The sequence below is a fragment of the Didymosphaeria variabile genome (genome assembly GCF_027946475.1).
Source record: "Didymosphaeria variabile strain IMI 356815 chromosome Unknown scaffold_9, whole genome shotgun sequence".
NCBI classification, from domain to species: domain Eukaryota; kingdom Fungi; phylum Ascomycota; class Dothideomycetes; order Pleosporales; family Didymosphaeriaceae; genus Didymosphaeria; species Didymosphaeria variabile.
The window spans coordinates 1,727,923-1,742,885 of NW_026611628.1; the positions used below are offsets into that span (position 1 = coordinate 1,727,923).

Here is a 14,963-nt window from a genome sequence, read left to right on the forward strand (position 1 = left end):
GCGGAGAAGAGACGTGAGCGAGAGCTGCATATCAAATCCGCACTCACACCTCGTCTTGGGACGGCATCTTGGTCACCGGAAAAGAAGGCGGTTACGTGGACGATGAGTAGCAATGGCGGATCAGACTGTACGATTCATTTTGAGGTCGCGAGGATTATGGAGGCTTTCCATGGTTGATCTTGTATGAAGGTCGAAAGCGATTTCTTTCCGGCAAACTATCGGGGCATAGCATTGTCAGGGGTTTTGGTTGGACGTAACGGTTGTCTTGGACACGGGAAGGTCGGGCGATGGCACATCAGGCACCTATCCCTCTTTGACATTTTTGGAATAGACTTCTCCATTGCTCACGCAATCCCCTGTAGTACACTACCCACTCATTATAGCCTATTCTAGTAGTACTCTAGTCACGATTGCAGATCCTGGGACGTTAGTCTGCGGCCCACGTGCGGATGTACATGTACATATGTACCCTAACCTGATGTACATGACGGACGCGCCACTGTACCTGTTGCAAGGTACAAGCCCGATGTACCTGCATCTTCCCGTCCAAACACGCGGCCATGTCATGCTTGATCCGTGGACTTGGAATGATTGGTGCGTGGATTTGGGCTGATTGGTCCGCACCGGGCAGAAGTTTCCGACTGGGTGACACGGTTGGTGGTGGCGACGTACCACCTGACTGCTTGCTGTTGATGTGTAACATGTACATCGCCGAGCGCGGCTACGCGCCAAGTCATGCAGATCTATGTGTAGATATCGAATATACAAATCGGGCGAAACCTCGTCCCTCTAAATGCTCTTTCTTGACTGCACTTCTGACTTCCCCCACCTTTCATGGATTCGCCGTTCCCAAAGCGGCCCTCTTGCGCGCCAGCAGCTCGCCCAAGGGTACGTCGTCGTCCTCCTGCTCATCGTAGAATTCGACGTCCTCGTCCACGCCAAAGTCCTTTAGTCTCTCGCCCTCGGAATTGCGCCACGCTTCCTCGCCCTCGCCGTCTGCGTCCCCTGGCTTGCCTCCCCCTTGCACATCGTCTGAGTCACTCATCTCGCCCTCGCTCAAACCATCGCCGTACGCGTCTCCGAGGCCGTCCCCGTCTCTGTCTCGAGCAAGCTGCGCTTCTACGCGCTGAACGAATGGCTTACGGCGGCGTACGGCGTCGGCGAGTTGGCGCTCGCGGAAGGCGGCGAGCGAGTCTTGAGGTGAGAGCGTGGACTCGACGTATGTGAAACCTGAGGTGTCAGCTGAGGGGGGTGGGCGACGGTAGGAGCGGTCCGGGTCTGGCGGAGGCCAGGAGACGGAGGAGTCTTCGAAGCCGTTGGTGGAGAAATTCAGGCCTGTGGCGACGGATGGGCTTGAGGCGAGAGGGTTGAACCAGGAAAGGGGCTGGGCGGTGTTAGTCTTGAGGATGGGAAGCAGTAGTCAGGACAGGAAGGAGGGTGGATACCTACATTTCCGGATCCCATACCCTGCTTGATGTTCTCCCATATGCCGATGTCGTACGGGAACTCCTGTCTCCTGATGGGCACTTTGCTTCCGTCCGGACTCTGCAGGACGCCTCCGAAGTGCCGAGCGCGTCGTAAGAGGGTTTTGTGGCGCTCTATTTCCCAACCCTCGATCGTTGTTGTGTTGACGACGAGACACCAAATGTTTCTTATGAACAAAACACCAAGAGCGAAGAGGGTGATGGAGTTGATTACGGTCGTGGCGAAGAGATGTGCTACTAGAAAGGGGTTGGGACCAAGGTAGGCGGGCATGTTGCGGTTTTCCCAGAGGTAGGAGATGCGTATCCAGAGGAGGTATTCTAGCCATGAGAGTCCGGCAGAAGTGTAGAATAAGAAGCGGAGAAAGTGGGGAAAGGTGGTGTGGGAGACGCAGTTGGCGGTCCAGGGGCAATGGTGGTCCATTTTCGGGACACATCTGGGGTGTTGTCAGCCAATGCTCGTGGAATTGCGCGTTTGATAACCGATTAAAACATTGAATGCTGTCTTTCGAAGAAGCAGAACAAGATACCTTTTGCACTCCTTACAATGATGAGCCCTCGGCGGCTTTGCAGCGTCGCATTTTCGGCACCATTTCGTCCTCTTCACTCCATCTCTTCGCCTTTCTCTATCTGCTCCATGCTCTTTTTCATTATCCTCGCCATGAGACTTAGGTATCGTCCCGGGGTCTACGAAAACAGACTTGGTATATGTGATGAAGATGATCACAAGCACTACGTTACTAATGTAGAGCTCATTCTTCGTCAACGGCGCCGGATCAAGGTAATAAAACAAAATTTGCGACGGATACCCGAGAAAGAAAATCAAAAGATAGACACCGGGTACTGCAATTTGGTTGAGGGAAGTGATCCCCATCGCGGGTTTTGACTGTGGTGCGGTCGGATGAGGTGCAGGGGTTTAGCGCAACGCCTGGGCACGTGAATTCCGACACGTAAGCTGCAGCCGAGCGAGCCTACTACATTCAACCATCCGTCATCATCACCTTCTGTATCTATTTGCGAGCTCTTTGGTAGCTCGAGAGTCGTGATTGATGCTATGGCAGGGATAGAATGGGCGTTCTACGCCCTCGTTCCGACTTTCATTTTGCTCCACCTCTGGGTTTCGCCGTATACTAAAGTCGAGGAATCATTCAATGTGCAGGCGATTCACGACATCTTGATACACGGCATACCGAGCGAAAATGCAGATCAGTTCTTCACAGCGAACTACGACCACTTCTCCTTTCCCGGGAGCGTGCCTAGAACCTTTGTGGGTGCGCTGATTCTAAGTGGTTTATCGAGGCCATTCGTGTGGTTGCTCAGTTCCCCGACGCAGTTGCAATTCCTCGGTCAGTCCCCCGTCAAAATCGCTTATGTACCTTTCCTAACTGCTTGGATCAGTTCGCGGTATCTTGGGATTACTGAACGCCGCAGCCCTTGTAGCTTTCGGGAGAAGTATTGCAAGGGTATTTGGCAAGAGTGCTGGTATATGGTTCGCACTCTTTCAAGCTAGCCAGTTTCATGTCATCTACTATGCATCTCGAACGTTGCCCAATATGTTCGCTTTCATATTTAGTAAGTCTCCCTCTCGATCTTCCCATGCAATTCGCTGACACCTCCTAGCAAACATAGCATTGCGAAGCCTGCTCAATGCTTATACCACGCCATGGGACGCTAGAAGCATGTCTCGAAGCTACAGGCTCTCTTTGTATCTTCTGACCTTTGCTGGCGTGGTCTTCCGCTCCGAGCTTGCCATATTGGTCGCCACAACTACACTCTATCTGTTCGTCTCTGGGAGGATCTCGATCATTGGCGTGATCATTCCTGCTGGACTCGCCGGAGCCGCGATCGGACTTCTTACGACTATCTCGGTTGATTCGTTTTTCTGGCAATCGAAGCCACTGTGGCCCGAGTGGGTGGCATTCTACTACAACACTGTCCAAGGACACTCCGCCGATTGGGGTGTCTCTCCATGGTACTTCTACTTTGTCAATGCGCTGCCGCGGTTGATGTTGAACCCCATTACGTATCTCCTCTGCATACCTGCTGCACTCCTGCCTGCTGCCACCCGTGGAAGAAGTCTCGATCTCTTGATTCCGACATTAGCATTCGTCGGTCTGTTCAGCTTTCTACCACACAAAGAATGGCGCTTCGTCATCTATATCATTCCTGCCTTGACCGGTGTCGCCGCTGTTGGAGCTTCCTGGATCTGGACGCGACGAGGCAAGACGGCCATCTATGCGGTGCTCAGTCTAACATTAGTAGCCTCGGTGCTGGTCTCCTTCGTAGCATCAACAGCTCTGCTGGCTATTTCAAGCCTGAACTATCCTGGCGGCGAGGCTATCGAACATCTCCACAACAACATCAATGGCGCTTTCGGTGTTCACTGGGACCACACTAATGTCTACTTCGACAACCTTGCGTGCCAGACCGGCGTCACCCGATTTTTGGAAAATCACGAAGGACCGCAAACCATTCTTGATGTCCTAGAAGCACAAGACTTGGTTGGTAAAAGGAAGTGGACCTACGACAAGACGGAAGATCCGGAGGTTTTGCTGGACCCAAGGTTCTGGAATAAGTTTCACTACGTACTGGCCGAGAATCCCGCGAAGATTATCGGGGCATGGAGCACGGTGCACGTGGTTTATGCTTTTGGTGGGGTGCGAGTGTTGAAGCCCAATGAAGAGAGCGGATCGCCGGTCGAACCGCTTGATGTGGTGGACAGAGGGGATAACGCTCGTGAAAACTGGTCAACGAGAATTGCGCGGTTATGGCGTACGGCGGAAGGTCTGATTAGATATCAGCTTCTGAGGGGCTATTGGGCAGAGGTGCGCATGGAGCCTAAGATCCGCATATTGGAAAATCAACGGCTCTACTCAGAGGGCCATATGTAGCTGTTAGGCGAAGACCTATACAATGGCATTGGCTATGAGGCCACAAAGTCAGGATGCATCATTGTCATATCTTCGATTGAAGTCGTGGTTCGATTTCATTGTCCCAATCTATTTCCCTGACCAGTGATGTAGGTGCACAACACGCACGCGCTATAACCCGCTGGGGTCTGAGACGCTGTGGTCTTTTTCGACTCCACAGCCGGCTCCGCATGATGGATCTCTGCTCATGTCTTCCCTGCTCCTGCAACACTTCACTCGTACTCTCCACGTCCCGCTCACCCAACTCATACCGCCTGCTGCTCCGCCTTCTTCTTCTTCTTATCCTCAATCAACTCAATATTATCGTCCGGCACGTTCTTATAGTTCTCCTCGATATACTCCTGGATATCTTCACTCAAGTCTCCCTGCACAGTGATCTCCTCCCCGCCGCCCGGCACCTTCGTCACGCTACTACCCGTCGCAAACTTCTTGCCGAAGTCCTTGGCCACCTTCTTGATGTCCAGGCCAAAGGCCTCGAGACCTTGTACGGCGGTGACGTACTTGCGCTTGTTGCGCTCGATGCGCTTAATCAAAATCTTGGAGGAGGCGCGCGTTTCGGCGTCGCGGGCTTCGGCGGCGGCGGCTTTGGCGGCTTTCTTCTGGGAGTCTTTTTCGGCGCGTTTTTGGGCGTCGAGGGAGAGGGCGGAGAGGTTTTGCTCGAGGGCTTCTGTTGGAAAGTTAGCTTGGCCATCTCTGGTACAACTGAGACTCTTTCGACGAGTCTCAGACTGTTATGGGACCTGGTGTAGTTGGGCGGCGTACCTTGTGAGTACAACTTCTTGTGCAGTTCCGGCTTGTTCTCCTCAAGCCATTCCTCACACTTTCTTGTGGTACCGCCGAATTCGCAATACTGGGATTATTCGTCAGGATGTCTGGCCGTTAGACGCAGGGCAGGATCGTACCTACTTCAGGCGGGAGCGTGCATACTGAGAAAAGATCAGCTATCTGAGAACGTGTGCGGGGGGGGAACAATAGTACTGACCTCCGCAGTAGAGTACTGTCCTTGGATACGATTCGGTAGCCATGGCTGTCAATGTGAAGCGAGACGCGTTGACTCGAGTGTTTGGTATGAGCCGTGGTGTTGATGTAGGGAGCCGTCGGGCGCACACGCGTGCTCTGTGAACGTGTGGCGGGGCATGGCGGGGTAGGTAGCTGTGCAGGGATCTTCAAGGGTTCGCGCATTCGTACAGTTGATTCACTTAGTACAGATACACCTACTCAGTATTAGTCGGAGGAGTACATTCGCAATCCTGTTGTAATACTTTTTTGCGTATTCCTAAGGCATTCTTCAATATCGTTACATTAAAAGATTGAAGTGCGACTCGATTTCAGCAAATGCCTCGGGCTACTGTATTAGGTTGGGCTATCCAAGTCCCTTGAATGCTCATTTAGATATGTTGATCATTTAGGTGGTGCAGCGCATCATCCCCGCTCCTAGGATAGACATAGAGAACTGAACCATTGGACGCCAGACGCTACTAATACCAGACCTTGGTGTCAAGCTTGTCAGCTAACAAGGCTATAAGAAGTCAATTAGCTTATTATGCAGCCTAGGGCAACTCCATCTGTAGAACGTTTGTAAAGTTGTGACCTGATCATTCATGGCCATCTTCGACGCGAAGTCTAGTGAATTGGCACCTGTGGTATGTTGTGACTAATTCACCAGAACTCAGACATATTTTAACGGAAAACGGCCCGGGCTCTGTTAACTGAAAGCACAGCTGACTAAGGTAGTAGCGTTTGGTAGCAGCAACTCTCTTTCACCTGTCGCGCCTGACCATAGCCTGGCTGTTGCCTGGCAGATGCCTTGTAGCCTTAATACACCCAACGATATAATCGGTCGTAGAAAAGGTACATTACCGCCTGTGATCAAGCGTCGAAGAACTCGGTAGAAGCAGGGAATTGTTGGCATGAGTGTGTTGGCATGGTTGTGTAGCAAAGAAACGGGAAACTTCAACGGGTACACCGAAGCCGCTAGTGTGTCTGCGGCTCTGCGACTGCCAAGACTGTCTGTGCGCTATCGTGGTCCCAAAGTTTGCCCTCTCGTGCCTCTGCGCATATAACAGACCTTTCTGCTGCCTATTGTCTCTCGAAGACAACCCCGCCGCTCGCGCTCACTTACCCGGAACAGCTCACTCCCCGCCAGACGCACTAGAAATCCTCCGCGCTCGAGTAAAGCGCACACCTCGAAGTCCTTTACGGTCGTTCCTGCCACTTTCGGGTCGGTATTTCCCACGAGACATGCGACAACAACCCAAATTAACCCTTCCGCAGCTTTTCGGTGCTTCAGAGGCGCTCTACTTCCTCAAACAAGTACCCCCGCAACCAGCTCCACGTCGCCATGACTGGCTCTGCTATCTCCCGTCCGCGCGGCGGCGGCATCCGCAAACAGCGCCAGAAGCGCGACCGAGACGGTGACCTGGTCATGGGTGCAGCACCTCGAGTTGCTACGGCTGCGCGGGGTTCGGGTTCCAAGCCGAGGACTCGAGAATCACACACGGCTCCTTTCACCGAGCTCAAGGTGACCGGTTGGACCGATGACAAAGAGGTGGCCAAGATCCTCAATTTCCTCGAGCGCCATGCTGCACGACGCAGCCAGAAGACCACAAAGGGTAGCGTACCACCAAAGATGGTCAAGCGACATTCAGCAGCTGGCACTCTCCTCAAGATCTTCGTCCGTCCCGACGATGTCCCAGCCTTCGGCAAAATCAATGGCTTCACTTTCAACTCCGCGCATGGTACTCAGAAACTTACCATCACCGGCCCCGGAATCCGCAGCAAGTCCCCAAATGCCATGGACACAACGTCTGGCGACAAAGACAAGAGCACCGACAAACCAGAAACGTCGGAGACCATCGAAATGCTCAAAGGCTTCCTTTTCCGCCGCTACCAAGCAGAGGAGAAGCTGCTCAATCTGTCAAAGATTGCCGACGACGAAGAGGTGGCGAAGTCAGGCATGTTCAACGATGCGCGGACTCAGCAGAAGTTTTTCCCCGCCTTGATGGTTATTTGCGACCAGACTCTCAAATCGGAAGATCAGAAGCGCGAAATGATCCACAGCGTAACGCTCGCAGGCAATAATCTACCAAACTTGGATGTCGTGCGCAACCTTTCGACGACACTACCTCACATTCTGAACCTCGACCTATCCGGCAATAAGTTTGCCAGTGTCCGCGTGCTCAAGCCGTGGAAGAATAGGTTCCGTTCACTCGAACATCTCATCGTCGAGATCACCGAGCCGGGCTGGGAAGAGGAACTCATCTCGTGGTTTCCCAAGCTCCGCATCCTCAATGGCCAGCAGGTTCGCCCTGATCCTGTGCCAGCCGCACCCGCCGCCGCCGGCCCAGCAGTCCCGGCAGCGCCGGCAACCGATCTAGTACCTACACCGACAGTTCCGGCAGTCCCAGTCTCTGGCCTTACCCCTGAGCAAGAGCAAATGGTCGTCTACGTCATGGAGCAGACCAATCTCAAGCGCGAGATGGCTCTCCAGTGCCTGGAAGCCGGGAAGTGGGATATCAACGCCGCTGGGCAGCTCTTCCTCGCCACTAAGGATACTCTCGGGCCTGACTCCTTCAACAGCTAGAGGATGGAGGGCGTCCGGGCATGTTAGCGAAAAACGTTCGGGTTATTGATTTGAGTACAGCCCCGTTCGGATTATTGTCTTGAGTACAACCGCATCAATCCAGAATGCCAGTGCTGATACGGAACGTTATGGAAGTGTACAATCATGGAGGTTTTTGTTTTGATATGGCAGCATAGCGTTTGCATGGGATGGAGTTATCAAGGATCTGCTTCAATAGATACCCAATCACACAAGACCTGCGACGTAAGAGCCAGGCACTTCAGACTGCTCATCAAGGAGAGTCTGGACATACTATGATTGTTCCTCTTGCAGTTGTGAATGTGTGCTTTGTGTCTATGTGTGTTTATCACTTCACAATGTAACCTACCACGGCACTCTTAAGCCACTCTCCGTTGACCCAACGAGCGACCGCCAATGAACTGATGGGTCACTTTCACTATACACTGTGTAACTTTTCCCTGCGGCACTTTTGCGTTTCGATGATGACGAACTCGTGCCTGATCGTAACCTGGCAAGACACTCATCCACATTCGAGTATACACAGGAAACCTCACGTATGAATGATCTATTATGAAATCAGGCATGATGAGGAGCGCGACCACTAGTATTGGTACAATTGCGTAACATTGCCTTCCTAACTCCACCCAACGCCATGCGCTCAGTATGCCCCTAGATCTGTCGCGAAAAAGCCACGCTACCGCTCTTTCTCTTGCGCTTTCGGTTTAACATTTTGTAACCGTAGCCATTCGCCGTTGAACGCGTTGACGAGCCATGAGCTTAGTTCTAATTGCAACATTAGCAGATGATTTCTGAGGAAGGAAGGGGTGGTGCTTACTGTCGTAGACAATCTTGTTCGCATTGTGGAAGTATATGCTATGATCCGAGTCTGGGAAGAAATGCACGTCGTAGTTCTCCACTCCTCCGAGATCCAGCTTGTCAAGAAGCGTGGCCGTGTTCTGCATGTGTACATTGTCGTCTGCTATGCCGTGCATGACTAAGAAGCGAACGTTCTGGGACAGGGCTTTGACGTCGTGGATGCTGGAGTTGTCGTAGCCGCCGGGGTTGTTCTGCGGCGTGTGCATGTAGCGTTCGGTGTATATGGAGTCTGCAAGAAATATGAGCATGGTAATGCGATGAGAGGGGGAATAGAGTGCTCACCATAAAACCTCCAGTCTGTTACAGGAGCCACAGCCATACCGTACTTGAAGGTCTGACCAGCATCTAGTTCTAAAGTTTTGAGCGTTGTGAAACCTCCGTAACTCCAGCCCCAGATTGCTAGCCGCTCTTCATCGACGTACTTCTTCTTCGCCCACATTTTGGCTACGGCGATCTGGTCGTGCGCTTCGTAGCCTCCGATGTTGCCGCGCGTGATGCAACGCAATTTGCGACCTAGATAACCGGTACCTCGACCATCGACGGTGACAACAATGTAGCCCAGGCTGGATGCGACGTACGACTGGAAATTGACCGAGAACTTCTTATCTACCGATTGCGAACCGGGGCCGCTGTACTGGAAGAAGAGCACAGGATACTTCCGCTTCTCGTTGAAGTGTGGAGGGCGGCGTTCGACGACATTGAGTTTGAAGCCATCGACATCTACCATCTGATAGTTGAGGATAGGAAGCTCATGTTGTCCGGCGAGCTTCGCCAACTTCTTATTCTCTTCAATCGTTTTCTCGAACTTTGAGGAAGTGGACGGTGTGCTGATGATCTTTTGCCATGGGATGCTAGGGCCTTCGTGGGTAACCAGAGCGTAGCCACCGCCAGTGGAGAAGGAAGCGTCGTAAAATCCAGCTGCAGCGTTGTCCATGACCTCCTTCTTTCCTGTGCCGTCGAGCTTGACAACATAAGGATGACGTTCCATAGAGCCGCGCTCGGTCGAGATGTAATAGACCAGGTTATTATTCAGATCGACTCGTGATGGTGCATCGACTACCTCCCACTCGCCCTGGGTAAGCAGTACAGGCTTTGTGCTGTCCAGCGGAGTGAAGTAACCGATATGATCATAACCGTCGTGGATTATGGTATCAACGTATCCATCTTCGTTGCGTCCCTTTTGAGGATCGGCCGGCACAAAGGTAGTTGTGTGAGACACTTCCATCCACCCGCCGTCCAAAGCCTGCACGTCGTCGGTACGTACAGTCTTGCCTGTTCGCTTGCCCACGTCCATCAAGATCATCTTCAACACATCACTTTCTCGGTTCGTCTCACGGACGAGAACCTGCTTGTTCCTTGCCCAGGTGATTTCGGTAATGAGACGGTCATGGTCAGCGAAGTCATTCTCGATGTTTACGTTGAACACCTCGCCCAAGTCTACATCGTAGAACTGTAGGTCCACGATAGGGTTGGGCGCGCCTGCCTTAGGGTACTTGATGTCCCGAACCTCAGGGTAGTTCTCTTCTCCAGGCCTAGGCTTCTTTCCGCTCGGTCGAGAGACGAAATACTGAACAGGGAATGTAGGGACGGTAGACTCGTTCGTACGAAGGAAGGCGATATATTTTCCGTCTGTCGACCACCAGGTCGCGCTGTTGCCCGCGAACACCTCCTCTTCGTACACCCAGTCCGGAACGCCGTAAAACACTTCAGTGCCTCCATCTTTTGTAATGGGTACAACCGTATCGGAATCTAGCTTGCGGAGATACATGTTGTTGTTCCTCGTGAAAACAACCGCATCAGATTGTGGCGACCAGGACGCTAGCTGAACGATACCGTCTGGGTTCGCTGGGTCCAGCGGTTCCCCCGTCTGGGTCGCGACATCGAAGATGTAGTATTTTCCCGTGAAAGAGTGCCTCCAGTTCTTTTGTTCGTCCGCGATGATGAGCACTTTCTTGAAGTCCTTGCTTGGCCAAAAGTTGTTCGGGTAGACGAACTGTCCATTGATTCTGAAGTTGCGAGTCTTCATGAGTAGGGTCCTACTCGCGGCAACCTGTGCCGTGCCTTGATCCCTGATGTTCTCTACCACCAAGTACCCGCCCTCGGAAACGCCTCTTTCGAGCAATAGGCCATCTTCGCCTTGCGGCCCTGCAATCCAAGATACACTCTGCCTGTCCCCGTACCATTGTCCGCTCAGTACACTGTCCAGAGTGACTTTCTTTCCCGAGCCCTTTGTGGAAGTTGCGAGGGGATCATGCGGTCGGGTAGAAGCGTGTTTGTAGTCGCCTTTAAAGAGGAATGAGAACAACGCGAGCCCCCAACCAGCTACGCATATGGTACCAATGATCCAGAGCAGACGTCGTGTCTTCCTGTCTACCCCTTGGACGGGCTTGAGACCCTGTGATAGCCCATCCTCGACATCGAAGCGCTCGCGCCTGCGCTGAGGCTCCCCGTTATCGTCGTCCCTGTACTTCTCCCCGAATGTCGCACGCGATGCGCCATTTGTCGCATTGTCGTGAATGTGTTCCAACACCAGTGACGTCGTCGAGACCGAGGACACGGAGCTTCCGGAGCCTTCTGCGGAGTCACGAGAGGGTATATCGGCGCGGGTAAGAGGCTCCGTCTCTTCGTCGTTCACGGCGCGCTCACGAGGGCTCATGGTGGCTGTTGTAGGGAGGCGCGAGTGTGCTGTATTATCTTATCATCATAAACAAGAATTATAGGAATCACGACCTGATGGTCTAGAACGCAGCGTATCAGACGTTCATACGAGCAACATGTGTGGAGAAGCTCGAAGGTTGTGGCCAGAGGGCGGCTACGAGGCACAGCTGGACAAAGCGGCGGAGGGGGGCGGAGGTCCGAGACAAGCATACCGCAGCCACAGTCGAGGCTACCAGCAGCTTTACGGGCACGCCACCAACTTCAATAATTCATTGAACCGTCTCATTCAAGTCCGAATGTAGCATACTATCTGAACAAAGACCAAGAGCCAAGTCACTAGCTACTCCGTCAAGAGTCTGGAATTGGCCTCGCTTCTCCACTGCTTTGATACACCCCGAGTGCAAAACTCATGTATAGTTCCAGAAACTTGTCGCAGCATTGCCAGATAGGTCAGGAAACAGCAGACTTGCAAAATGTGAGGGGAAGGTCTTTGGGCACATGTGTCAGTCCACATGTTTTCTGCCCGGCACTACCATGTAGTGTGCGTTTCTGTGATGGAATACGAGAAATGCTGCAGCCATACTCTGGCTTCAGTGTCGCCACACGCACCACTGTTAAGTTTGGTATCGTTTCTGTCCCCGTCACGAAGCCCATTCCAATCCCCGAAGATACGTTTTTGCAAAACTTGCAGTTGGCTGCCAAGCGCGATCATGAGACGTCGCCTAGGCTCAGCATCTCATTGCTGTAGAGGGCCAAGGTAGTCCTACCAAATAGTCAGCCCATGTACCTACAGTGGATATACATTGCGGCTCGAACCGTTCCAGAGTACATTGCACAGCCAATAATCTGTACGCTGAACTGCACTCTGGAACAGTGGTTTCCTTTGAACATACCTCTTTCATAGTTCCGATGGCGAACTGTCTGTCGACCTCAGAACGCACACCCTTGATCTTGATGCGTACGTTGGTACCCTTCTCGATGACCTGGTCGGCGTTGTCCGTCCAATGCGGCGGCGTTGCGTTGGCATCATACCTGATCTCAGACGGGATCATCTAGCTGGTTTAGCAAATGAAAGGTAAAGCATCGTCGAGGGTAGATATACCGCGCGACTCACGAATGCCTCCAAGGAGCCACAGCTGACAAAGAAGCCGGACCGGACGACAGAGGTCACGATACCGTCCATCTAGCAGTTGTCAGTCCTGCTTGCGAGGCACACATTTCACGGGCATCACATACGACCTCTCCCTTGTACGGCCTCCAAACGATAGCCTTGTAGTGCACTGTGTACTCAGCGGAGCCGGACCCAGGTACGACTTGTCCGTCAGAGATATCGAACGAGTCCAAAATGCACACAATGGTGAAGGACCCCGTATTTGAGCCCTCTTCCTTCGAAAGAAGCTCCCTGTGTAGATGCGCCCGTATCATCGGCCCGAAGTACGATGGGTGCAGTGTGATAGTCTTTTCGAGCTCCTTTATGAAGAACATTTTGATTGCGACCACGTAGGTTCGTTGCGGGTTGAGCTCTTGTGGGGGCAAGCGGCGTTGACGCGTCGGTCGAGACGGCGAGCGTGGGTATGAGAGAAAGGCAGCTTGCGCTAGCTGAGGCGACAGTGGTATTGTATTCTTATTATTCGCGCGACGACCCGTGAAAGAGCGGCAGAGGCTCGCGCAAAAGTCTCAAAGAGACGACCGCGACCTGGATATCAAGGACAGACCCGTTCCATGCACCCTTCCTCCAAATCGCGCGTGTATCAATGTTCTATCGTCCGTCGAGGGGGTCTCGCGGGGCCTCGTGGACAGATTGGGGTGCGGCTGGAGTTCGACAGCTGCCTTTGAAGCAGAAGCGCGAGCAACGCTGATCCATTGCGCCTGTCGCAGCTTACATAATACTCGCCATGGCACGTGAAGAATGTCCTGTTCCGTCTCACCCACACCATCTCGCTCCACAAGCCGCTGCTGTCCGTCCCGCGGGTGCAATAGAACCAGTGGCTCGAGCCTGATCTCTACTTCACAAAAGCTATGTCGTTAGCCCTGCTACACCGATAACCGATCAAACTCCAACCACATCCGGCACCATGGCTCTCAACCTTGAGAAACAGCTGCGCTTTGTACGTCACTGCGTTCTTTGTGTGTACTATCAAAACCCTAACTACAAGACAGTATGGTGCATACCACCACAATAAGGTAGGGTCGTCAAAGTGACCTGCGAAGTGCTCGCTCCCACTCACACCGCCCACCCCAGGTAAATATCGGCATACACACTGTCTGCGTGCCCCTCATCCTCTTCGCGAGCGTTGTTCTCGTAGGTTAAACCAAGCACGTGAAAAGGAAAAGGCCTGATCAACTACAGCTCACGAACACCCCCGAAATACCGCTGCCACCGTGGCTTACCGTTCCCCACCTGCCCCTCAACTTTGCGGCTGGCTTCCTTGTCTTGTACACGACAACATATATGCTCATGGAGCCTGTAGCAGGAGCCATGCTCGCGCCTATACTGATTGGTGTTACCGTTTATGGGAACCATCTTACCTCGACGTACGGCGCAAATGCGAACAAATGGGCTGGAGGTTTATTCATTGCTTCCTGGGTTGCACAATTCATAGGGCACGGCAAGTTTGAAGGGAGAGCTCCCGCACTGCTTGACAACATCGTGCAAGCCTTCCTTCTCGCTCCGTTCTTCGTCTGGTTCGAGATCCTGTTCACGCTTGGATATCGACCCGACTTGAAGAAGCGGGTAGACAAGGCCGTGGAAGAGGACATTCGCCAATTCAAAGTAAAGAAAGGACAGACGGCGAATGGAAGCGCGAACGGAACCATGACATCGTAAACCCGTCTACCAAGATGCTAGGACAAACACTAGAGCGCCCACAGAACGATCTATTGATCGACACATGGGACCTGCTCTGAGGAGCACGATCACCCGAATTGGCGAGAGGGAATAATTAGAGTACCGTGATGGGAACGCGTTCGAGAGACTTCTAGGAATAACTTGAATATGGTTGCTATAGCAGGGATCTGTCCAGAGATTCGTAAGAGATGTATCTGCATTTGAGCGGATGGTAGGATACCAATGTGCATTGCTGGGTGTAATAGTTAAAGATGCGAGGGAACATTGGCCGTCGCGATGTGTATCGAGTCGTGTCAGGGTCTCGGTTTTCAAGCCTGGAGTTTGAGCCACAAATGTATAATTTTTGTTGAAGGGAACGTAATATGTACGAATACTTCCGTATGCGCCAACCTTTCGCCCATGCGACAACAGCTACACTTGCATCGCACGTCAAGTCAACTCAGGCTACCCAATACAACACCCAAACACGGATGCTTACTTGGCGTTCTTGGATTGCTTGTGACCAAGGTCTCTATGCTGGCGTTGAAACCGATTCCAAGGTTGGATGGCCTGCTAGAACAGCGGTCTGTTTGAACAAGGAACATTCT

The 14,963-nt window shown here is 52.6% G+C and overlaps 7 protein-coding genes across 7 annotated transcripts; 3 read left to right on the forward strand and 4 right to left on the reverse strand.

Annotated features, from left to right (window-relative positions):
* Positions 1-832: 832 nt before the first annotated feature.
* On the reverse strand, positions 833-1,755 carry PFA4 (Palmitoyltransferase; the record flags this gene model as incomplete). Its single annotated transcript, XM_056220630.1, has 2 exons — positions 833-1,384; positions 1,450-1,755. The coding sequence occupies 2 exons, from the start codon at positions 1,753-1,755 to the stop codon at positions 833-835; spliced, it is 858 nt and encodes a 285-aa protein (XP_056065933.1).
* A 1,405-nt stretch (positions 1,756-3,160) lies between these two features.
* On the forward strand, positions 3,161-4,372 carry ECM39 (alpha-1,6- mannosyltransferase; the record flags this gene model as incomplete). Its single annotated transcript, XM_056220631.1, has 1 exon — positions 3,161-4,372. The coding sequence occupies one exon, from the start codon at positions 3,161-3,163 to the stop codon at positions 4,370-4,372; it is 1,212 nt and encodes a 403-aa protein (XP_056065934.1).
* A 284-nt stretch (positions 4,373-4,656) lies between these two features.
* TMA22 (Translation machinery-associated protein 22) lies at positions 4,657-5,436 on the reverse strand (the record flags this gene model as incomplete). Its single annotated transcript, XM_056220632.1, has 4 exons — positions 4,657-5,078; positions 5,174-5,261; positions 5,318-5,337; positions 5,394-5,436. 4 exons carry the CDS (start codon positions 5,434-5,436, stop codon positions 4,657-4,659), a joined length of 573 nt encoding a protein of 190 aa, XP_056065935.1.
* Positions 5,437-6,752: 1,316 nt separating this feature from the next.
* On the forward strand, positions 6,753-7,994 carry MEX67 (nuclear mRNA export, poly(A)+RNA binding protein; the record flags this gene model as incomplete). The annotated part of the gene is made up of 1 exon (XM_056220633.1): positions 6,753-7,994. One exon carries the CDS (start codon positions 6,753-6,755, stop codon positions 7,992-7,994), a length of 1,242 nt encoding a protein of 413 aa, XP_056065936.1.
* Positions 7,995-8,688: 694 nt separating this feature from the next.
* On the reverse strand, positions 8,689-11,526 carry N0V89_011908 (uncharacterized protein; the record flags this gene model as incomplete). The annotated part of the gene is made up of 3 exons (XM_056220634.1): positions 8,689-8,777; positions 8,830-9,099; positions 9,153-11,526. 3 exons carry the CDS (start codon positions 11,524-11,526, stop codon positions 8,689-8,691), a joined length of 2,733 nt encoding a protein of 910 aa, XP_056065937.1.
* A 738-nt stretch (positions 11,527-12,264) lies between these two features.
* Positions 12,265-13,013, reverse strand: RPB7 (DNA-directed RNA polymerase II subunit; the record flags this gene model as incomplete). Its single annotated transcript, XM_056220635.1, has 4 exons — positions 12,265-12,291; positions 12,422-12,580; positions 12,631-12,711; positions 12,765-13,013. 4 exons carry the CDS (start codon positions 13,011-13,013, stop codon positions 12,265-12,267), a joined length of 516 nt encoding a protein of 171 aa, XP_056065938.1.
* A 590-nt stretch (positions 13,014-13,603) lies between these two features.
* Positions 13,604-14,355, forward strand: N0V89_011910 (uncharacterized protein; the record flags this gene model as incomplete). The annotated part of the gene is made up of 3 exons (XM_056220636.1): positions 13,604-13,636; positions 13,689-13,712; positions 13,879-14,355. 3 exons carry the CDS (start codon positions 13,604-13,606, stop codon positions 14,353-14,355), a joined length of 534 nt encoding a protein of 177 aa, XP_056065939.1.
* Between the last annotated feature and the right edge of the window lie 608 nt (positions 14,356-14,963).